At 42.2% G+C, this 24,795-nt stretch overlaps 1 protein-coding gene across 3 annotated transcripts in view; it reads left to right on the top strand.

The window, feature by feature from the left end:
• Positions 1-13,351: 13,351 nt before the first annotated feature.
• MARK1 (microtubule affinity regulating kinase 1) overlaps positions 13,352-24,795 on the top strand; it is a 114,257-nt gene continuing 102,813 nt past the window's right edge. For 2 of the 3 annotated variants that reach the window (XM_044266807.1, XM_044266806.1), the window contains exon 1: positions 13,352-13,452. In XM_044266807.1, the coding sequence (XP_044122742.1) occupies positions 13,402-13,452 (51 nt within the window). In that variant the 5' untranslated portion in view covers positions 13,352-13,401. The remainder of the gene's footprint in view (positions 13,453-24,795) is intronic. The other variant, XM_044266804.1, reaches the window with a different exon arrangement.

Genomic DNA, 24,795 nt, shown 5'->3' with positions numbered 1-24,795 from the left:
TGAGAAACGCCAGTCTAGAGCCATACATACACATGTTCAGAAGCCTGGGAGAGTAATTCAAAGACCAGAGCTATGGCCCCTCTCAGAACAGGGCCACATAGGAAGGACTACAATTTTCAGTAGCATTTTGGTTGCTATGTGGAAAGACTGAGGAGCATGCTTAACACTCTATTCTGAGGACTTTTCTTGTGACATCACAGAGGTTGTGTATTTGTATAGGAGGGTGAATTTTCACGCCTATATTTATATAAACATATTTATTTATATTTATATTTCACAAGGAGCTTGAACACATTTTACAAGCATTTACTGGGAAGCGAAAATGACTATTTCCATTTACTAGGTAAAGAAACTGAGGCATCGAGAACAAGCATAACCTAGGCATGCTGAAACCAGGAATCGGACCCAGAGCTCCAACCATGCCCTCCAGCCGGTATGGCCAATGCCCACTTCCTCTGGAGAGGAGATTCTAGGGGGTAGGAGTTGTGTTCATTTGTTGTTTATTGTTTAAAGCGCTTGCTATCGCAAATAAATGCTCTAAAAAATAACGGCAGCAAAGCCAACATATTTCTTTAGTAATGCGTTAAAGTATCTCACCAAAATGAGTTTCTACACGTTGAACTGCAAAATATTTCTTCAGTACAAATAGTTGTGGTATTATTTTGGGAAAGAATGTCAGAAAATATACAATAATACATCTCAACTATAACGTTGTATTCCGCACTCAGTGAAATAGAAAGTTTGGGGACTTTTCTTTTTTTGGGTCTGCGGACCCAAGGGAGTGAGCGCTGCTAGAATTCAGAGCAGACCAAAGACAGGGAGAATTGAACAGTCCCATTGGGAGAAAACTATTAAGGAACTGGAAAAAGCAAGCCATGGTTCCCAGCATTACTTTAAAGATGTCTCGGGAGAGGCTTGCGGTTCTATTCGGGGACAGACGACTTTCACATATAAGCACACATAGTTGAGTCCTTAAATATTTTTGCACGTGAATGATTCTTTTGGTTTGCTTAAAACTTCGTGGCCGTCAAGCAAATCTACTTGTCATCTCTGTCTACTGCATGTTCCTTCTCCTCCATGCGTCTGTCATTACATTCTCTTCAGAGAATGCCTGATTCACTCCTCTTCGCTTACATTGGTCCTTTTGTCTTTTAAAATGCCGCTGGAAGCTCTGCTCCCCCAGAAAGGCTTTTTTCGAATTAGCCCCATGTAACTCTGACCCACTTAGTTGTTTCCTGGTGGTTCCAGGAGATGCATTCGCGACTGTATTTCTAAGCAGTTATTTGTCTTTACAGGTGTCTTGGGCTTTGTGGTGTGTGTGTGTGTGTGTGTGTGTGTGTGTTTTCAGATCCTGCTGGGGAAGCGGTGAGACGTGGATGTGGTCCTGGTCTAAGTGATTCGATTGTAAACTCCTTGACGACAGGGACCAATCCCTCTCCTGGCATCAGGGTATGGTGGCCTCTGACGTATTCCATAACTGTGTGATTTGGGGCAACTCCTTTGGGATAGCTGTGGGGATTAAGCAAAATGTTGAATAGGAATTGCAGGGTATTCAGTAGGTGTTAAATAATTGGAACCTTCTGTTTTGCGCATGCGTGCGTGCCCGTGTGTGTATATGTGATTCTAGTACAAGGCTTAGTATGTGAGCTCTCACTTCCTGACTGCTGCTGGTGGTGGTTGATAGAAATACCCACATTTACTCTTTAAAACCGGCTCTGACGGTTAAGACACACCGTGTCTTTCACGAACCACTTACCCTCCTTGGGCAGGGGGTGGTGAGGTGCGTGAAGCTTGTACACACTGAGGTATTGTCTCCTTTCCCATATTTCTGGAGCACAGGCTCTAGTAAGAGGAAGGAGGAGGAGGAGGCCAGCGAAGATGAAAATGAAGATGACAAAGAAGGAATAGAAACAATAGATAACATTATCAGGAGACCATTATGACGCTTAGTACTGTTTTATGCATTTTAGGTGTATTAATTTACTTAATCCTCAGAACAACTTTGTGAGAGAGACTAATCAATGGTGGGCTCAGGGCAAGCCCCCTTGTTTAACAGTTATATAGGATTTCAGGATGGTGAAAGCAGAGCATTAAACCAAGCACAGGGCCCTTGGGAGCATAGGGCTGCTGGGTGACTGCGCAGGCCCTGAGCCCCCAAAGCCAGCCCTGCTGACAGGAAAGGTACCGGGATTCCCATCTGGGGCAGTTTATTTCTTTTTGTCCATTGACTAAAAGGACTAAGTGTTTCCCAAGTCTTTTTTAGGTTGGCTCCCCTGTCTACCATTTCCTCCGTGGACCAATTCCAGCATTTTCTAAAACTTCCACATACTTGAACTGCTAAGCAGCCCTCGGTACACTTCTGTGTGGTGTGGTGTCTTTCTTTCAGTGTGCCCTGAATCGATAACGCATCGTGGTTTCTAGCATGATCGCTGCTTAAGCAATCTGACCGCCTCCCACTCAAAGAAAAACCCGGTGCCTCTGACAATATAATTAGCCTGAAGCTTCTGGGCAGCTTCTCTCCATTTCAGCATACAGTGCCCTCCCGCATCACGGGCTCCCTCACACACAAACACAGAGCCTCCTGGCTCTAAGTTCTATCTTTTCATTATTTCTTTCCTAATTCTAGTTTGCCCTGGGTTTTCATTCTAAACTGATTTCATCCATATAAAAACATCGAATAAGCTACATAATGTAGCTGGGCCCTGCCTCTCGGGTCAGACCTGATTTTATTTCACATTTATTGCAAATCAAATCCCAATAGTTATTCACAACTTTTTTCTGTCCTGAACTCTCATCTCCATGTCTCAGGTGGAGTGCTGCTAGAATTCAGAGCAAACCAAAGACATGTTCTCATGTTCTCATACTTGGAAGGCTGACAATGGTTTTAAGGAAGGGGAAAACGGAACAGAGATGAGAGATATGGGTATGGGAGCGAACGATCCTTATGCAGATGTCCCCGTTGTACATGCAAGAGATGTGGAGATGAATGACGGGGGGCTGGGGTTCAGGGCTGGAAGACCCGGGTTTCCAGATCAGTTTGTCACAAAATATAAGCTACTAGACAATCATTGCACCTTTTGAGGCGTGGTTTCTTCTTTGGGGAATGAACTAAAAATATTTGTCTGCTTACCAGACTTTGTGCATTACAAGAGAAAATGTAGATAAGAGGCTTTAGAAAATACACATAAACATAATTTCCTTTTAATTTATCTTTGTTTTATTTTTGTTGAAGTATAATACAACATTCTGTTAGTTTCAGGTATACAATGTAAACCTTTGTTTTTATATATATGGAGAAATGATCACCACAATAAGACTACTTAACATTCAGCATACATACTTACAATTTTTTCTCTTCTTGTGATGAGAACTTTTAAGATACACTCTCTAGCAACTTTCAAATATGAATACAGTATTTTTAACTATAGTCACCATGCCGAACATTACAATCCTTTGACTTATTTAGTTTATAATGGGAAATTTGTACCTTTTGACTCTACCCACTTTACTCCCTGCCCCCCACACTCAGCACCTGGCAGCCACCAATCTGTTCTGTGTACTGCAAGCTTGGTTTTGGTAGTTTGGTTTTGGTTTTTAGTTTTGTTTGTTTTGTTGTATAGTGTTTTAGATTCTACATGTAAGGGAGATCATATGGTATTTGTCTTTCTTGTCTGCTTATTTCACTTAGCATAATGCCATCAAGTCTTATCCATGTTGTAAAAAAATGGCAGGATTTTTTCTTTTTTTATGTCTGAATAATATTCCTGTGCGTGTGTGTATGTGTGTGTCTGTTTTCCTTTATTCATTCCTCTGTTGGTGCACACTTAGGTTGTTTCAATATCTTGGCTGTTACAATTAGTGCTGCAATGAACAAAAGGGCTCCCTTTCCTCTGCGTCCTTGTGAACACTTGATATTTCTTACCTTTTTGGTAATAGCAATTCTAACAGGTGTGGTATCTCATTGGTATCTCATCGTGCTTTTGATCTTGGCTGTTACAATTAGTGCTGCAATGAACAAAAGGGCTCCCTTTCCTCTGCGTCCTTGTGAACACTTGATATTTCTTACCTTTTTGGTAATAGCAATTCTAACAGGTGTGGTATCTCATTGGTATCTCATTGTGCTTTTGATTTGGATTTCCCTGATGATTAGTGATGTTGAGCACTTTTTCCTGTACCTGTTGGCCATCTGTAAACTTTGGCTCTTAATGAAACTGATGATGACACGTACCAATGCTCTTCTACGAAGCTTCTTCCTCATCTTTGCACACTTAACAACATAGTATTTTGCTCCTTAACTTCTCATGTCATTCTAGCAAATGCATGTTACTTAACTGCATGAGCCCTGTGACTATGTGTGGAAGTGATTATAAAACAATGAAAACATCTGTTAAAACACTGACTTTTCAAGGTTATATGATTATTACAGAGAGCCTGTCATCTTACAATGTCTTAAATTCTTCTTTAAAGCATGATCCAGCTTGATGAAGGCAAGAAAATATTCTTACAACTATCACATTCCTAATTTTTGATCAAATGTGAGATTAATTTAATCATTTATACTCCTCATCAAAGTTGATTTGGAGTGAGTCTTTGTTAAAAATAAATCCTCTCATAGACAAACATTTACTGCAACTGAGAATACACAAAAATTCTGCCACAGTCTCTGGAGACAATTACAGCAGAGGAGCTCCCAAGGTATAACGTCACATCACTGTACACTTTCTTAGTGATCACTTGAAATGTACAGCTCAACTTCCACTATTTAAGTTTTGCTGTATTTATGTAAAAATTAATCGCATCAGGTTAGTGCCAGACCTTGTGTGTAGTTCCTCTTAGAATAGCACTAAGCACATAGTAGGTGCTCAAAAATATGCAGTTGATTTTGTGACTTAGTGTTAAGGTAGGATTAAAGTTTGATCTGACACAGTAGATAGCAAAAGAATATTTACAAATATTACAAAGGAGGAACACCTAGGTGCCTATGTTGGCTTGGGTCATGATCACGGGTTCTGGGATTGAGCCCCGTGTTGTGCTTCCTGCCCAATGGGGAGCCTGTCTTCTCCTTCTCCTCCCTGCTTGTGCTCTCTCTCACTATCTCTGTCTGTCTCTCTCTCTTAAATAAATAAAATCTTTAAAAAGTATTACAAAAGAATACATTTTTTTTCACATATAAGTAAACCTGGATTCTAGCCATGGTAATCTGAGATGTATAGTACATGATTTTAACACTTTTTAGAAGAAGCATTTATAACTTTAGGAATTGGGATACCTTAGAATGAGAAAAGGTATGAATGAGAATAAGAAGATATTGGCAAGTAGTGGAAAAAGTTAATCTGGGAGCCTCGTCGATGGAGCAATACAGCAATGGGGGGACAAATGCCCAAGGGATGGGGATGGAGAGCCAGTTTGGAAAGATTAAGGGACACTTAAACCAGGTCCTTCACTATGAGTGGCAGTATACAAAAGTTGTCTGAAATTGGGGGTCTGAAAGCCTATATTCAAATTCAGAGAAATTATGAAATCTGTGATTCGTTCTTCAGTTAATGTTAATTGAGTAACTTCCATATTTTAGGCACTGTAGCAGGCTCTGGAGATACAGCACTGTAAAGACCACTCACAGGGCCTCCCGGGTGTTATTATTACGAGAGCTCTGAAGGCAAAGTGAAATACACCACCACGGTGAGTAACAGGGGGCTTACGTTTTATAGGACAGACACGGAAGAACTTTCCAAAACTGTTCTTTAAGTTGAAAAAAAAAAAAGGTACAGCTAAAGTGGTTATAAATATAGTTTCCTCTTTATTATATAGATCTTGCTGAACTATCAAAATATTGACAGTTGATCTGGGGCTAATGGAAATAGGAAGAAAACTACCAGTGACTGGAGGTAGAGTAGTTCATAATGATATAATGTCGGAGGTACGTTGGTGTCAGTACAATAAAGCTGGGATAGTATTACAGAACGTAGATCCAGTACAAGTCACCCGGTCAGGAAGGCATCTTTATTATGGTCTTAAAGTGCCCTACCCACTTGTGGAACCAGTTGAAGCTGTTTATATAAAAGCTTATTGGAGAAAAGCCAAAATATTAAGAGAGAAAGCAATTACCTATGGATTGAAGAAAAGATCAAGCTACTGCAATTCATTACTTTAAAAAAAAATTAAATCTGGGTGCTTATGTGTGTTAAAAGAGAAAAATAACCAACACAGGACATAAAATGTTATTTGTGTTACGGGGGCCTTTGGTTTTGAACTGTCTAGACACTGAAAGTGCTTATCAAAATGTAAACTTCATGTGGGTGGGGATTTTTGTCTATTTTGTCTACTGCTCTTTCTGAAGAGCTAAGAATAGTGCCAAGCATTCGCGGGGCTCAATATTTTTAAATGGATGAATGAGTGAAGAGCAAAGTAACAAATGGTGTTAGTGTTTCTGTAGGAAAGGAAGAAAATCATCAAAATGTATATCGTAGAGCACTTAACATAGAAAAAACTATTTGAAGTGATCACATAAAGCTTGTGAAAAGAAATGATAAAACTGATATTTTTAGGCTACTGAAATAAGTACAAAAATATAAGAGGACAGTTCATTCAGTGTGTTGTCCACGAAATCAGATCATCAAATTACAACGTTGTTTAAAAGGGTGTTGAATTACATTACGTTCAATTTGTAGATGCACATGCCAAGGGAAAGAACCCGACTCTTACTTTAGGGTGGTTTCCAGAAGACTTTCAAAGGATTGTTTTGCTTCCCATGCGGCATTACAAAACTATAGTTTGGAAGGTACCTTGATGTGGGTGTAGCTCCGCCCATATGAGTTTATACGTAACCAATGTCCTTTTATTTGAACATGATACTATTAGCGCTGATTTTTATCTGCATTTTTTTCAATGTTGCCAAGGACCAAAGTGTAACTCACCACCGGTAATCACTTGCACGTGTCTTGTCCTTTGTTTTGCTGTCCCAGTTTGCGCTGCCAGCTAATGGCGTGACGCTCAGCCTGCTGAAAGGCTGTTGCTTAAGAGGAAGAGCCACCTGATTCCTGACGACGCCTCCTGGGGCTGATCCACAAGCCCTGTTGCCTTTGGCATCCTGTCGTTGTATCATTCCACTTTGAATTTCTTCACCTACCTTTGAAGGGCTTTCTCCTGACCAAGTGAGTCTGTGCTATCACTGCAGCTTGACTTACACAAACACTCATTTAGAAGACGGTTTTGTTGAAATAGCAGTGATCATCAGCTCCTGTGTATGGATCATAATGAATGATTACAGGAAAATCACAGGGTAATAAAATTAGCAGTACTATGTGAAGCTATTACTCTACAGAAGACCGAACAGAGTCACTTTGCTACCCAGTCGATAACATTTATTGGAAAGATATTTTATATACTATGAGACCTTTTATCTACTCTAATAGCCTTTAGATACAAACTTTAGCGATTCTCCTATAATAAAATTTCAATTCCTATGTGATGCTTCTTAGAATTCAAAAGAATGTGGAAATGCAAGAAAATGTAAAGCATGAAACAAGTCAATAAAAGTCATTTAGGAAATCGTGTATCTTCTAATTGCCATGCACTGTGCTCGGCCCTGGGCAAAGAGAGTTAAGTAAACATATTCCCAAGTCACGGGAATAAAAGGCACAACTTAGGGAATATAGTCAATGATACAGTAAAGGGTTGTAGGGTGACATATGGGAGCTACACATGTGGTGAGCACAGCAAAATGTATAGAGAGTTTGACTCACTGTGTTGTACACCCAAAACTAATGTAACATTGTGTGCCAACTAGACCTAAATAAATTTTTTTTTTAAAAGACCTATTCCCTTCCTTGACCCAGCTCACATTCAAGTGGGGGACCAGCCAGGTACAGGGTGCGGGGGGAGTAACAGCGGGACAATGTTCAGGGTTTGGAGGCAGTGACAAGTGATTAATTAACTCCGTAGGTGTGGGGAGGGGCAGGGAAGTCATGAAGGCTTCCAAGAGAAGGTTCTTAAAGGCCAGTTCCGAATCCATCAGGCAGGAAAGAGGGGAGGACATTCCCAGAAGAAAGAAGAGATGACACAGAGGTGCCGCAGAGTCGGACAGTATGGCGTGTTCCGGGAATTCCAAGCAGTGCGCTGCTGCCCAGCCTCAAGTACTTGGGGGAATGGAAAGAGGTTAAATACTGTGTAGACAGAGATGACGTTTGTGACTTGTGGAGTCGCCCAACCTCAAATCCCTATGAGCTGACCGGGGCTGACACAGACAGTTGTGAAGGCAAGCATAGTGTGTTTGATCAGTCCTTCTTCCGACCTTCTATGACCATGGGTACAATGCAAAAGTCAGCAGACTTACACAGATTTAAGATAAAATACCTCTTTTTCTCTTGAGGTCCATTTCCATTTCAGTGATTCTACATTTTACGTTTTGACTGTTGACACGCAATAAAAATGTACCCTGTTAACCACAGGAGAACGAAAACAAGCAGGACCTTTTGCTTATTTATTTATTTGTTTGTTTGTTTTTAAAGAACTGATTGTTCTTTTCCTGATGGACATTAACCATATTTCTCTTTAGCTGGGACAACTCTTTGTTACATTACTGAACGGCCCTTTCTGTAGTTCTCTGTGGGTTAAAGGAACGATCGTAGATAGCCTTGTGTCTAACTGAAACGAAGAATGTTCTCAATAGTAAATAGCTGTTGACTGGCCAAGTCTATCAGATACTACGTTTAGAGAACATGATATAAGAAATGTACAGTTTTATGAGTTTATTATGAACTCTGCTAAATCTGTCACATTCGACAAATTCTTTGTTTACAAATGACTGTGATCTGTTAATACTCATTTGTATGAATTTACCATATTTTTCATTTAGCTCTGTAAAAAGAATGAGAACTGCTAGTGACTATTAGGGAGGAGTAGTCCCTTTGAACAGTACAGTGCTTCGTATGTGGTCGAGTGGTACTAATTATGTTTGTTGAGTCAAAGAGAGAATTATTAATAGCTTCTAATCAAGGCTTTTGATTCTTCAGCAACTGGAGAAGTGTTGTCCAAAAGAGAGATGGTTTAAGTCACGTATGTAATATGTTTTATATTTTTGAGTCTTGACATTTATGAAAGTAAAAAGAAACAGTTGAAATTAATTTTGATATATTTGTTTAACCCAACATGTCAAAACATGTAGCATGTAGCATTTCAACATGTAATCAATAGAACATTTATTAAAGAGATCTCTTGCACTCTTTCTTTCCTAAGTCTATAAAAATCTGGTATACATTTTGTACTTACTGCACATCTCAATTCAGGTGATGAATTTTCATCAGAAATACTTGAGCTACATTTAGATTTCAGAATATTTAGTTGAGGGGTACCTGGGTGGCTCAATCAATTAAATGTCTGCCTCTTGGTTTCTGCTGGTGTAGTGATCTCAGGGTTGTGAGACTAAGATCGAGCCCTGCATGAGGCCCTGCGCTTAGCACGGCTTTGGCTTGAAGATTTTCTCCTCCTGCCCCTCCCCACTCTCAGGCATGCTCGCTCTCCCTCTCTCTACCTCTTTCTAAAATAAATAAAATTAAAAAAAATATTTCCTTGAAAGGTTCGTGTATCCAAGTTTTTTTCTAACAATTTAAAATTCCCCAATCACCGGGACGCCTGGGTGGCGCAGTTGGTTGGACGACTGCCTTCGGCTCAGGGCGTGATCCTGGAGTCCCGGGATCGAGTCCCACATCAGGCTCCCAGCTCCATGGGGAGTCTGCTTCGCTCTCTGACCTTCTCCTCGCTCGTGCTCTCTCTCACTGTCTCTCTCTCTCTCAAATAAATAAATAAAATCTTTAAAAAAAAAAATCGGATTGGTGATCTTTTAAAAAAAAAAAATTCCCCAATCACCGAATCCAGTATCAGTTTTTAAAGTATTTAAAGTTAATTCAAAATAAAATGACATGTCAAGAGCTCAGTAGCCCCATGTGGCTGCTACCTACTGCATAGGGTTGTGTAATTTTAGAAAACTGTACTCTGTAGCGCCACTGATGGACAATGTTCTTTTAACACATTTCAGGAGAGGTTTAGAATCTTGCGATCTTTATTTTTCTTTTGTTTTCTCAGTACTTTCTATGTTTTTCTGAAGCCTTCGGTACCCTAATACCTGAAGTTAGAAACCTCTGAATTAAACATGCCATGTTTGGTTAATAATCCTAAAGAAAATTACTCAGAGCCTTAAAATACTTCTTTAGTCATGTCTTCACTGTCACAGGTACAAGGAGCTATATGTAGAGCACAAGGAAATGTTGCCCATGAGCATCCTCGTTGCTAAGAACTATAGCTAAATAAACTGTAATCCATTCACAACACTGCCTCCTGCCAGGTTAAGGGGAGGAGAATTCCTATCGGTGCGCACCTTCAATGACTCAATGACTTTTTTCTAACCTATGTCAAATGAATTTTCATTGTATACCAAGCCTAAAGTTGTAGGTACGAGTGAGGATTATTTGAATGCCGTTTGTGGGGGATGACATTGTTTCTTGACTTTCTTGGTAGCCAACATCTGAACTTGAGTTATCCACCCAATAAGACTCCCTTTGTATGTAGTGCCACTGTTTTAAAACTTTCTTTATGGATTGATCTTGAAAATCAGTATCCCTTCCTATTACTACATGATTTTCAGCAAGTTTCAATATACGAGCCCAGTGGGGCAAACCCAGTGAAGGGATTGCCCATGACTTTTAACAGATACTTGAAAGCCTTGCAAGCCACTGTGCCTGAAATCCTGGGCTCTCCTTCGAGCTCTGTCTCTAATGACCATTACACCTTACAGGTATAAAGAACCTCATGGAGGTGGGCCTGTGAGTGCGGTAACTGGTGCGTGACTGAACAGTACCACTACCATGTATTCCAGTTACCTTCTTCTGCGCACCATCAATCCAGCGCAACTGTGGTCCTGAATAAGTCAGGTGCATGGACTTTAACAGGGAAATACGTATCTGCCTGGGTTAATACAAGGATAAAGATGGGATCCTATGTGAATGGGCACCAAAAAGCAAAATCCAAGGTACTGGTTGAAGGAAAGATTCATACCCCAGTGGGGTTGAGCACTGCTTCACCGATCCTTGTTTATTCCGACGCTGACCCAGGATGTTTTAACACTGGATACTCCAGAGGATGCAACAGTCAGGGGTCCCGCTGACACCGCAGCAGCAGCAGCCCCTATAGGCGGCAGTGGCTGTCGCTGAGCAAAGAAGGACAGGCTTCTGCCCTGGCCACTTCAGTCCACCTTGGTGATTCAGGATCTCCGCAGAGGGACTGTGAGAGCTTGGCATTCCCAGCTGTACACCATAATTCAGGATGCAGCCTTGCAGTTCTAAAGTCTGCATTTTGTTTGAGGAGTGGGGTAAGAAAGCCCAAGGGATCTTGTGATTTTTATTTGCCTTGTGAAATTGAGAAGTGTTTACAAGATAAACTGCTAAAGAAACAAATACCTAGATGGTGTTCAAGAAGTGACTGTTTACGGGATAAGAATTCCCCCACCCCTCCCCAGAGTATCTTTGCATTTGCTATTTTAGGACTTTCGGAACATGTTTTAAGGGTCAAGTGTTAAATTTTCAGAAACAACCTTTAATGAGTCAGGATAAAAACCATCTGGCACAGGGAGTCTTCAAATGGATGATCTTCAGGAGAGAGGAGGACTTTCCCATCATCTTAAGATTCCCACTGGAGGCTTATGAAAGAAGCTCGAAAATTGGATCTACCTCCTTCTATCATTGCTCCTTTTATCTTCCTGCCCACCCATGAAAGGAAGTGAAAAAGAAATACTGGAAAGAATAGAGAGATGATAAGGTTTTTGTCCTAGAGGTTGAACGTGCAAAATGTAAGCACCTAGATAAGACAGAAAGAAGTCGCATTGCTTTTAAAAGGGCTATTGGGCCCTGACCGTGCCTTGTACCGGGAGGTCTGAAAGATATTTAAGTGGCAGGTGGGTGGGCGGGTGAGGAAGCCACCTGGAGGAGGTAGGACTGGGCCGGAATCAAAGACGGCTCTCCACCCTCCCTAAACAAGCTCTCCTAAGTGACACTTCCTTGTGTCCCAGGAAGTGACGATCAGTCAGTGTAGACGTTGGGACTCCCGGTCTCAGCCGCTCCGGGGGTGCTGCGGTGGGCGCCGGGCGATCCCTTCTGCCTCCCCATTCCCAAGGAGGCGGCGCCTCGCGGGCACCTCCGCGAGCTGCCGCGCCCGAGCCCTCTGCACCCCGGCGGGGCTGCCGGCGCTTCCACGGGCTTTTGTGCCGTTTGCCCAACTATTAGGGCGACCCTGACCTCACGGCTCCCTGGAGAAGGGGACTGAGAAGGGGCTCTGGGGAGGACAGGAATTGAGCAAGCCTGGGCACGGGGGGGGGGGAGCCGAATTTAAGCCTGGGAAAAGTCCCGAGACGGGGACGGGCGGCGGAGGATCGCACCCATTCTTTCCGAGGAGAGGGACAAAAGGGGGCCACTTAATTGCACCAGCGCCCTCTCCCCTCGCCCGGCAAAACCCAAACACGAATACAAATAAAAGCCACCAGAGGCTCTCAGACGCCCGTACTCCGCGGGTGGGGCGAGAAACAAAAATAAACAGCGGGGCCGGCGGGCGAGAGCGCGCGCGAGGAGGGGGAGGAGCGGCCCCGCATCCCTAATGAGGGAATGAATGGAGAGGCCCCCTCGGCTGGCGCCCGCCCACCCGGCGGCGGCCGCCAAGTGCCTCTGGGCGCTGCGTGCCGCGCCCGCCGCTCCGCGCGCTGCCGGCTCGGGCCGCTGCTCCGGCTGAGGCGCGGCGGCGGCGGCGGCGGCGAGCGCGCCGAGCAGCCGGGACGGGCGCGCCGGGAGCCGGGGCGCCGCCGCCGCTGGGCCCCGGGCGCGTGGCTGCGGCTCGGCCGGGCGGCGCCGCACACCTGAGGCGGGGCGCGGGGCGCGGCGCGGGCGGCGCTGTCAGGGCCGCGGCTCTCGGGCCCGAGCCGCGCTCGCCGGGACGAGCCGGGCAGTGATTTGCGGGGCGAGCTCACCTTCAGCCATGGCCCGGGCAGCCTAGCGGGGCCCGGTCGCCGCCCCCCCCCCCCCGGCTCCCCTTCCCCGCCTCCTCCCCCCACCCCTCCCCTCGGCGCCGCATCCCGCCCGCCTCGCCGCCCGGCCCGCGCCGGGCAACCGCCCTCGCCCGGAGCCCGCCCTCGCTCCTGCCCGCGTCCCCCGCCGGCGCCGCCGCGGGAAGCGGCTCCCCCTCCCCTTCCTCCGCGTCCTCCTCCCCCTCGCCCCGCCGGGGCCGCTTGTTGCACCGCCCCGCGGCCTGCGGGAGCCGCTCGGCCCGGCCCGGCCCCGCGCCCGCACCCCCTTCCGCTCGCCCCCGGGCCCGCACCCCAGCCCGGCCGGCGAGACCCCGGCCCGACCCCGCCGCCCGCACAAAATGTCGGCCCGGACGCCATTGCCGACGGTGAACGAGCGGGACACGGAGAACGTGAGTAACCCGAGCCTCCCCCGGGAGCGGCGGGGGCGAGACCCTGGTGGAGACCCGACCCCCGCTTCACCCTCCGCCGGGCCGCCGCCCCCCTCCCCTGGATCCCCCGAGCGGCCGCCGCGGCACGGTCTCCACCTGGAGCCGGCGAGCCCCTCGCCCGCCGCTCAGCCCCCTTTTTCATCGCAGCCCCATTTCGCCGCTTTCCCCCGCAGGGCGAGGGCGGGGGCTGGACGGGGAGCCCTGTCCTCGGGGTGGTCCTCCCGGAGAGGATGGGCGCACGGAGGGCAGGGAGGCAGCGGCGAGGGCAGAGTGGGCATCCCCGATTGCTGTCTTTGGCCCTCGGCACGCCGTGTCCCCACCCGGGCGTTCGCTCTGCGGCCGCGGGCGAGCCGGCGGACGACCTCCGCTCCCCCCTCGCTCTTCTGGCCCTTTCAGCCCTCTGCACCCCCACCCCCCTGCATGGCCCCATGACTTGGCTTTTTGTGACACCGTGTCCCATTTTGGGTCGTGGGCACCGCAGGGGGAAGGTCGGAATGGAGGGGGCAGTGGTAGTAGAGATGGATGTGTGTGTTTGTGTGGATGAGTTCCTGCCGCCCAGAGACTCCTCGGGAGGGATGAGTGCAAGAATTTCCCGGACGGCCTCTGTGGCCCGGGGGTGACGGCAAAACGTTGCAAAGCCGGAGGAAGCCGGCGGCTGTTCGTTCTCTGCCTCGAGTCAGTGGTGATCATTCAGGGCAGGTTTTACATTAAAGATCTCTCCTCCTTCGTGGAGTGTCACACGGTGCATTTCTTTGAAGGAAGGATTTTCTGTGTCTTTGATCAAATTGCCCTCAGGAGTTTTTATCTGGATGCGGATGTCCCTGGTGTTTAAACTCTTGAAAACCAAAAGGACCCGATCAATTTGTATTCCCACCTTCTGAAAGAGTACAATTTGTGTGTGTGTGTGTGTGTGTGTGTGTGTGTGAGTTTCTTTGTGGAAATGGGTTTTGTTTTGGGTTTTTTCCCCTCTTTTTTGTTTGTTTGTTTGTTTTGATTTTGTGTTTGTTTTTTGTTTTTGTTTTTGTTTTTTTTAACTTTCATGACTTGTAAATAGGGCCTTGGCTGGTTTTCTGTCTGGCTTTTAAGGGGCTGGAGGGTACCAAGTTTAGTGGACTGCCCAGATCTCTCTGGGCAGTTGTCTAGGTGTTTAGTTAACTCAGACTCCAGTCTTGGAGTACCAAGCCCTCGGTCATAAGGATGGGAAAATAAAATATGAGCGCTTTGGTGTTCTTACACAAAAGGGATGAGGGAGAAGATAGGAGCTCACCTCTGAAGTGTTGGCGGCTGGAATAAACAGATTCTTTAATCTTGGGAGACCAGGGGAGCACAGAAACTTAATAGAATTACGTGAAAGGAGAAGAAATTCTAGTAAGAGACTATTGTTCGAAAAAGCTGAGAAGGTATTTCAGAGTGTGCTTTTGTCCTCCCTAGTATCCTGCCCTGAAAATGGTAAACAGTGTGAGGCTGCGGCTCGCAGAAATGATAGTAACTTCATTTTGCGTTGTAACCGGCGTTTTAAAAAAATAGAATTGGTGCATAATTTAATTGGGAGATTAAAGGAAGGTCAGGGGAAACGATGAAAAATTTGGCTAAAGGCGATCCTAAAGTCAAGTTTTGAAACTGAATGCTTCTAGCAGGAACTCTGAAAAGATTCCTGTCATTCAGTGTGTCATTTCAGTGAATGAAAAGTAAGACAGATGATGACCTCTGTTTTTATTAGCCACACGCTGTGTGTTAACCTAGAGTGGGTGGAAAAATACATTGTTTTTATTTTCTTTTGGATTTTGAATAGTATAGCTCTTTCCATACTTGCATGAATAAGGCACTTTTCAAGGATATGAGAGCATTATAGGAACATGCATCAAGGAATAGTACAAAATACAGCATCACATGTAAGACCCACCCACCCCCACCCCAGTGGATTTTTAAGCTAAGCAATAATCATTTGATAAATGTTGTTGTACCTTCTGAAAATAATTATGCTGTATAAAGTCATTTGCTCTGGTCCCGAACATGTTATTTCAAAGTGACTTTTATGGTCTTGTCCCCTGTCCTTGTGTTGAACCTGACTATTCCTCCATGTAGGCGACTTTATCCAATTCTAATTTTCTCCTAATTGCCTAACATCTCCCAATTTGTGGAAAATGTCTATTACACTGTGGCTGTTCATTTATCAGTAAATGTGCGCACAGCTTTGTTTTTGAGCTGGTTGGGATACAGATGCATCATTTAAGATAAGGCCTCTCCCCTCAAGGAGCTTACAGGGAAAGTGAATATAATCCCAAACAAATAGTGTATAGAAGAAAATTGTGTAAATAAGGCTAAATTGGTTTGTAAGTGCTGTAGGTGTTTATCAAAGGGACCACCAGATTTTATGTTGTGAAGATTCCAGAAAAAGAATGGGCATTTGAAATATTTTTTTTCTTCTCTTAAGTTACACTTGGAGAGTTCCAGCATGAATGTAGATAATATGGAACCATTACTCTTAGGTGCTTTTAAATGAAGCAAGAGAAATTGTTTTCCCGTGTTTTAGGAAAACTCTGATTATACTGATTTCCATGGATCCAAAATGCCCAGACTAGCCTTCTGTGGTGAATTTTAATTAGTATGAAGAAAAATGATTTGACTCCTTCTTGGGGTGCTTTGGTTAAATTTATTTTGAATCTTTTAATAATAAAACTCTTGAAGGTGATTGTTTTGATAGATCCAAAACTCACTGTGATGATTATCCCAAGTGCTTAATGTGTCTGCGGTGACCATCAGTAGTTTGTCCTGTGGGAATCATTGTTAATGATGTGAAAAGGCAGGAGAGAAGCATGCCTTTGCTACTAGCTTTGGGTTGCTCACTCCCCTGTGCGTGCCTTGGAGGTCACCATACTTATCACCCTGTGCTCTGATAGCTGACTTACTTTGTCCCCTTTATTCTGTATCCCCAGTACCCAGTACAGTGACTGGTAATCAGTCATAGGTAAGACATCATGGCTGGAACATTCCCCTTTTGAGTTTTTTCATTTATCATCAAAATATCTTAGTGATACTGGGAAGGCTAAGTATTGCATACTACAACAGAGGCGTACGCCTTCAGAAAGTTAAGTGACCTGCCCAAGGTCGTAATCTCCGACATCTTCCACTGTTGCTGGACTTGTGCTATTGCTTCTTGGAGGTGCTGTTTTGGTTTGTTCTGTTTTGTCTTAGAAATTTGAAAAGACTATATGAAATGATATAAAATACATTATTAGAGTAAGAACAGGCTATGCTGTGCTCATCTCTATTTTGAACCTTTGCTGTTTTCACTGTCTGGAGTGCCCTGCTCTTTCCCCCTTATCCCTGACTCATAAATCCTTTATGGTATGGCTTATCTTTCTAAGAAAAATTCTGAATTGGTTATAGCAAGGATTGCTCTCCGCTGTAGCTGAACAACTGTCAATGTATAGTGCACACTACTGGTCTCCAAAGTGAGCGTGCAGGACAGTCCATTGTGAGAAGAACATCTCTACCTTCTATTCCTGTCTGGCCAAAATGCTATTATGAATTTCTTCTTCTGCTGCTGTTTTAAGCCCAGGTTGTTTACAATCAGACACATTGTGGATGGTGGAGGAGTAGGGGGACTCTAAGCTTGCCTCCTCCCTCGAATAAAGCTAGAATCAGCCACATGGTTTTCAGATTATTATTTTTTAGCCATTTCTTCTTCCTTCTCAGACTTTCCTTTGGGGGTCATTTTCCATTTACCCAATGAACACCTTTGAAGTTCTTTTAATAAAAGATTGTTAATGATAAACTTTCTTCTTTAAATCTGAAATATATTTTGCCCTTATTATTCAGTGATAGTTTTGCTTAGTCTTCAATTCAGAATCAACAGTTACTTTCATTCATTGCTCTGAAGATAGTATCCCATGGTCTGCTGATTTCCATTGTTTCTGTTCAGAAGTCATCTGTCATTAAGTTGGTAATGTTTTCAGGATGCCTGGGTGGCTCAGTTGGTTATGCCTTTGCCTTCAGCTCTAGGACATGATTCCAGGGTCCTGGTATTGAGGCCCGTATTAGGCAAGGAGCTCAGTGAGGAGGCTGCTTCTTCCTTTGCCTGCAGCTCCCCTGGCTTGTGCTCGTTCACTCTCTCTGACAAATAAACCTTTAATTAAAAGTAGGTGATCTTTTCCATCTTTCTCTTCAAGATTGTCTGTTTTTCTTTTAAGTGTTAGACTGTCACTACAGTGCATTTAGGTATGGATTTCTTTTTTCTTTCTTTCTTTCTTTTTTTAAGAGGAAAGGCAGGGGGAGGGAGAGAGAGAATCTTAAGCAGGCTCCAAACCCAGCACAGAGCCCAGTGTGGGGCTCCATGCAGGGCTTGATCTCACAACCTTGAGATCATGACCTAAACTGAAATCACAAGTTAGACTCTTAACCAACTGAGCTACCCAGGTACCCTTGTATTTTTTTTTTTCCTTCCTGCTTCCTATGTTTGTGATTTCCTATCTTTCTTCAGTTCTAGATACTTACCAACTATTATCTTTTTGAAAATTGCCTTGTTTCTGCTTCCTTCAGAGGTTCATTTGGGGACTCTGATTTGATTATGTTAGACCATAGACCCTCCATGTGCTTTACTTTCTCATTTATTGTTTTCACAAGTTCAATTCCTCTCTATACTACAAGCTGCATGATTCGTTTGAATTTATCATCTGTGGATTTATATCTTTCATCAGTTCTACAATCAGTCATTCTCTCTTTAAATATTAATTTACTTCTGTTCTCTCTAGTGTTTCCAGTGCCCTGATTAGATATGTTAAGATTTCTCATTCTATCCTATATATGTCTTAGACTCTCATTTCTTCCTCTATTTCATTGTTTCTCTGTACTGCAGTATATAGTATAATCTGCACTACAGTTACAGTATGTAATGTTTAGATTTATCTTTTAGTTGGCTAAATCTCTTCAGCTGTATTTAAATCACTGTTAATCCCTCTGTTAAGTTTATTTATATTGTCATAAAAAACACATAACAGGGAATCTGCTCTCTTAACAAAAAGAATTCTAAGTGCATAGAACAGTATTGTTAACTGTCATCGGCACAATGTTGTGTAGCAAATCTATAGAACTTTTTCATCTTGCGTGACTAAAACTTTATACTATTGAATAGCCACTTCCCATTTTCCTATTTCTCCAGTCCCTGGCAACCACAATTCTACTCTTGGCTTTTTTATAAGTTTGACTATGTTACATCTCTCATTTAAGTGGAATCATGCAGTATCAGCCTTTCTATGATGGGCTAATTTCACTTAATGTAATGTCCTCAAGGTTTACCCATAATAAAATATGACCGAATTTCCTCCTTTTTATGGCAGAAAAATACTCCAATGAATGTAACTAATACATTTCTTTATCCATTCACCCATTGACGGAATTTGAGATGTTTTCTTGACTGTTGTGAATAATGCTGCAGTGAGCATGGGATTGCAAAAGTCTCTTTGAAGTTCTGATTTCAGTTCTTTTGAATAAATATCTGGAAGTGGATTGCCAGATTATATGTTCTATTTTCAATTTTTTGAGGGGCCACCATATTGTTTTCCATAATGGCTGCACCGTTTTACATTCAAACCAGCAGTGCACATAGGTTACAATCTCTCCACGTCCTTGTCAGCATTTATTATTGTCTGCTTTGCTTTTTTATAATAGCCATGCTAACTGGTGTGAAGTAATAATCTCATTGTGATTTTTGGTTTGCCTTTCTCTGATAATTAGTAATGTTGAGCATCTTTTCATATGCCTGTAGACCATTTATGTGTTTTCTTTGGAGAAATGTCTATTCAAGTCATTTGTCCATTAAAAATCAGGATTGTAAGAATATTTGGGATATTAACCCCTTTTCAGATATATAGTGTGTAAGTATTTTCTTCCATTCTGGGGGTTCCCTTTTCACTGTGGGGATTGTTGCCTTTGCTGTGCAGAAGCTTTTTAGTTTCATGTAGTTCCACCTGTCTATTTCTTTTTTGCCTTGATTGCCTGTGTTTTTCATGTTATATTCAGGAAGTCATTGCCAAGATCAGTGTAATGAAGATTTGCCCTATGTTTTGTTTAAAGAATTTTACAGTTTTAGGTGTTATATTGAAGTCTTCAATACATTTTGAATTCATTTTTGTATATGTTATAAGATAAAAGATCCAATTTCATTCTTCTGCATGTGAAGATCTGGTTTTCCCAACACCATTTATTGAAAAGACTACTATTTCCCATGTGAGTGTTTTGGCACTCTTATCTAAGATCATTTCACCATATATACAAAGATGTATTTCTGGGCTCTCAATTCTATTCCATTAGTCTATATGCCTGTCTTTATAGCAGCACCATACTGTTTTGATTATTATAACATTGTAATGTGCTTTGAAGTCTTAAGTGTGAAGCCTTCATCTTTGTTCTTCTTTCTCAAGATTGATTTGTTTATTCAGGGTCCTTGTGGTTCCATGTTAATTTTGAGATTGTTTTTTTCTGTTTCTATTTTTTAAAAAATGGTATTGGGGTGTTGATAGGTATTGTGTTGATCTGAAGATCTTTTTGGGTAGTATGGAGGGAGGGAGAGAAGCAGGCTCTTCACTGAGCAGGGAGCCTGACACGGGGCTCAATCCCAGGACCCTGGGACCATGACCTGAGCCAAAGGCAGATGCTTAATGGACTGAGCCACCCAGGTGCCCCTGTTGAGAGTTTTTTATGATGAAAGGGTATTGATGCATTATCTGCATCAATGGAGATGATCATGTGATTTTCATCATTTGTTCTGTTAATTTGGTGTATTACATGGATTACCTATGTTGAACCATCCTTGTATCCTAGGGATAGATCCCACTTGGTCATCATTTATGATCCTTTTAATGTGCTATTAAATTTGGTTTGCTAATACTTCATTTAGGATTTTTGCATATATTCATCAAGGTTATTGGCTGTGGTTTTCTTATAGTGTCTGTTTCTGGTTTTGGTATTTCAGTAATGCTGGCCTAAAATTAGTTTTCCTTTCTCCAATTTTTGGAAAAGTCTTAGAAGGATTGGTGTTTATTCTTTTTTTTTTTTAAAGATTTATTTATTTGAAAGAGAGAGAAAGAGAGGGAGCACAAGCAGAGGGAGCTGCAGAGGTACAGGGAGAAGCAGGATCCCCTTTGAGCAGGGAGGGATGGTCCTAGGACCCAGGATCATAACCTGACCTGAAGAAGATACTTAACCGGCTGCACCACCCAGGCACCCCATTCTTCTTTAAATGTTTGGTAGAATATATCCAAAAGACATCTGGTCCTGGGCTTTTCTTTGTTGGAAGGTTTTTGATTACTGATTCAATCTCCTTGCTACATCTGTTCAGATTTCCTTTTTCTTCACTGTTCAGTCTTGGTAGGTTGTATGTTCATGGGAATTTCTCCATTTCTTCTAGGTGCCAATATGCCAATTTGTTCACATATCATTACATAAGGTAGTCTCTTAACTATCCTTTCTAATTCTATGGCATCAGTTCTAATGTTTCCTCTTTTATGTCTGATCTTAATTTGGTTCTTCTTTCTTTTTTAGTCTAGCTAGAGATTTTTTTCACTTGTTGATTTTTTTCAAAAACCAACTCTTTGTTGAATTTTTTCTATTTTTCTCTTCTCCATTTTTTACGACTGTAATCTTTATTATAATTTCCTTCTGCTAATTTTAGGCTTAGGTTTTTCTTTTTTCTAGTTCCTTAAGGAGGATTTTGGGAGAGGGTTTTTTTTTTTTTAAGGTAAGTTTTTATTACTGTGAACTTCTCACTTAGTACTGCTTTTGCTGCATCCTGTAAGTTTTGATATATTTTCTTTTCTTTCTACCCCCCCACCACAGTGCGTGTGTGTGTGCAAGTGTGTTACTGATGCTGCTTCTCGGGGCTTAACTGGGTACTACCGCAGGGGGTATAGCCACTCCTTCCACTGCTGCCTCTTGGTCTTCAGGTTTTCATCTTCCTTGTTCAGCCAGAGGTACATGGCACATGTCTTTTTGGGCCACAGATCCAGGGGCTTGTACTTCTTACCCTTGTAAAATTTCCTGAGGTTCTCTTTCTGAGTCTGGTTGATAACAGAACATGGACAGTGGATTTGTGAATAGCTCAAATCTTGGACAGCTTGGAAGCCATGCTGCCTTTTGCTTTGGCGACGCACGGATGCCACAGCTCCACCTTCAGGTCTTCCAGCTGTTTAAGCAGCTCCTCTGTCTTCATGATGCAAAGGTGGCCTTAATTTTGGCCATGTCTGCACAATCTGCTGCCACTGCCCAAGGAAAGAGGACTGTATATTGTTTTCATTTGTCTCAAGATATTTTCTAATTTCTGTTTTGATTTCTTCCTGATGCAGTGGTTATTCGAGAATGTGTTCCTTAATTTTCACATGTCTTCCAGTTTTCTGATTTCTGGTTGTATACCATTAATTTGGATAAGATACTTCTTATGATCTCAGCATTATTAAATTTGTAAGATTTGTTTTATGACCTAACATGCGCCCTATCCTGGAGAATATCTATGTACCTTTGATAAAAATGTGTTCTATTGCTCTTCAGTGAAATGTTCTAAATATGTCTGTTAGGAACATTTAGTCTATAGTGTTATTCAGGTCTTCAGTTTTCTTCTTGCTAACTGTCTGGATGTTCTACCCACTATTGAAAATGGGGTGGTGAAATTTTCTACTGTAACTGTGTTGCTCTCTATTTCTCCCTTCCATTCTGTCATTGTTTGCTTTATATATTTTAAGTGCTCTGATTTGGGTCTTTAAATATTTTTAAATGTTATATTTTCCTGGTCAATTGACCTTTTTATCATTATATAATGGTCCCCTTTTGTTCTTTTGTCTTTTTTTTTTTTTTTTTGAAGATTTTATTTATTTATTTGACTCAGAGAGGGAGAGAGACAGCAAGAGAGGAAACACAAGCAGGGGGAGTGGGAGAGGGAGAAGCAGGCTTCCCGCTGATCAGGGAGCCCGATGTGGGGCTTGATCCCAGGACCCAGAGATCATGACCTGAGCTGAAGACAGACGCCTAACAAGTGAGCAACCCTGGCGCCCCTCTTTTGTCTTTCTTTTTTCTTTTTTTTTTTTTTAAAGATTTTTATTTATTTATTTATTTGACAGACAGAGATCACAAGTAGGCAGAGAGGCAGGCAGAGAGAGAGAGGAGGAAGCAGGCTCCCTGCCGAGCAGAGAGCCTGATGTGGGGCTCGATCCCAGGACTCTGGGATCATGACCTGAGCCGAAGGCAGAGGCTTTAACCCACTGAGCCACCCAGGCGCCCCTCTTTTGTCTTTCTTAATATCTCTTGCTGTCTAAGTGTCTTGTTGATTTTTTTTTTATAGTGACGTACTTTGATTTCTTTTTCATTTTCTTTTGTGTATCTTCTCTAGGTATTTTCTTTGTGGTTACTATGGGACTTACATAGAACATTCCACACTTACAACAACCTGTTTTAAGCTGATAGCATCTTAACTTTAATCTCATACAAAAAATCTGCTTTAACTTTTTCCTTCCTTACACATTATCTTGTTGTCACAGATTACATTTGTGTTGTATATCCGTTAACATTTTATAGTTATAGTTTTGTAAATATTTTTGTTTTTTAACTTATGCCAGAATTAAAATGATTTGCACAGCATTGTTGCATTATTATAGTATCCCGTGTTTGTGCGTGTATTTCCCATTACCAGTGAAATTTATATTTTTGTGTGCTTGCCTGTGACTGTTTAGTGTCTTTTTGTTCAACTTGAATGACTCCCTTAAGCATTTCTTATAAGGCAGGTCTAGTGGTGAAGAACTCTCTCAGCTTTTGTCTATCTGTAAAAGCTTTTATTCATTTTTGAAGGACAGTTTTGCTGGGTATAGTGTTCTTAACTGGCAAGTCCGTCCCCAAGGTTACCTCTCCCAGTCTTTCTAGGCTAATGAATATTTGCATTCTTCCTGGTCTACAGGTTTTCTGCTGAGAAATCTGCTAAAAAGTTTATGAGGGTTCATTTGTACATGACAAATTGTGTATTTGCAGCTTTCAAAATTCTCTGTCTTTGACCTTTGACTATTTGAATACGTATTTGGGTACAGACTTTTTTGAGTTCATCCTGTTTTGGATTCATCCTATTTAACTTCTCTTGGGTTTCTTGAATCTGGAAATCTGGATGTCCATTTCCTTCCTCATATTTGGGAACTTTTCATTTAAAAAACAAACAAACAAACTTTCTGTCCCTTTCTCTTTTTTTTCCCCTGAGACTCCCATAATGCATATATTGGTTTTTTGGTGGTATCCTGTAATTCCCTTAGGCTTTCTTTACACTTTTTCTTCTTTCTTTCTTTCTTTCTTAGGCTTTCTTCACTCTTTTTCTTTCTTTCTTTCTTTCTTTGTTGTTGTTGTTTTTGTTTTTCCTTTGACTGGATAGCTTTAAACAAATGTTAACATTTGTTCATTCTTTCTTCTGTTTGATCAAGCCTTTCCTTGAAGCTCCCTAATGAATTACTGCCTTCTTAAATTGAACTCCAAAATTTCTGTTTGGTTGTTTTTTGTATTTTTGGTTTCTTTGCTGAAATCCTCATTTTGCTCATGTATCATTTCATGACGTCATTGAGCATCTTTATTTCAGTCATTTTGAATTCTTTGCCAGGTAATACAGATACCTCTCTTCTTTAGGGTTGGTTTTAGAGATGTATTGTCTTCCCTATATTGGCCATTCCCCCTGTTCCTTTGTATTCCTTATAACTCTTTGTTGGTATCCACACATTTAAAAAAAAAAAAAAAAAAAAGGTTACCTCTCCCAGTCTTTCTAGGCTGTCTTCATACATGGAGAGATGGTGACCACTCAGTCCAGCTGGAGATTCTCACGTCCTCAAACCTTTTTTGTGGATATGTCTTTTCTGGACATGCTCATGTAGATACCTGAATAGAGGGATTTCCTTTTCTTTCTTTCTTTCTTTCTTTCTTTCTTTCTTTCTTTCTTTCTTAAGGAGCTGTAATCTCTTGCTCCCTCTGGTGTCTGTCTGGTGTACTGTGGTTCCTCTGAAGGAGCAGCACACTTAGCTGGCTTTGTTCTCAGCATACCCCAGCACCTAGTGAATGCTGGTTCCCATCCAGCACCCTGTGTTGAGATGGACAGAAACTAGCAGTGTACTAGATGCATGCTACACTCTTCTCTTTTAACATTGTTGAATTTTTTCATTTCATTTTTTTATTTCTAAAAGTTGTAAGTTCTTTCTCTCAAACCAGTCTGGTCTATTTTATAGTCTCTTGGTTTTTGTTTATTTTTGTGACTTCACCTTCATTTCCTTAAACATTTGACATATAGTTATT

This window comes from Neovison vison, chromosome 10, assembly GCF_020171115.1.
Source record: "Neovison vison isolate M4711 chromosome 10, ASM_NN_V1, whole genome shotgun sequence".
Taxonomy (NCBI): Eukaryota; Metazoa; Chordata; class Mammalia; order Carnivora; family Mustelidae; genus Neogale; species Neogale vison.
The sequence above is the reverse complement of the archived record's forward strand: the minus strand, read 5'-3'. Positions and strand labels throughout refer to the sequence as shown.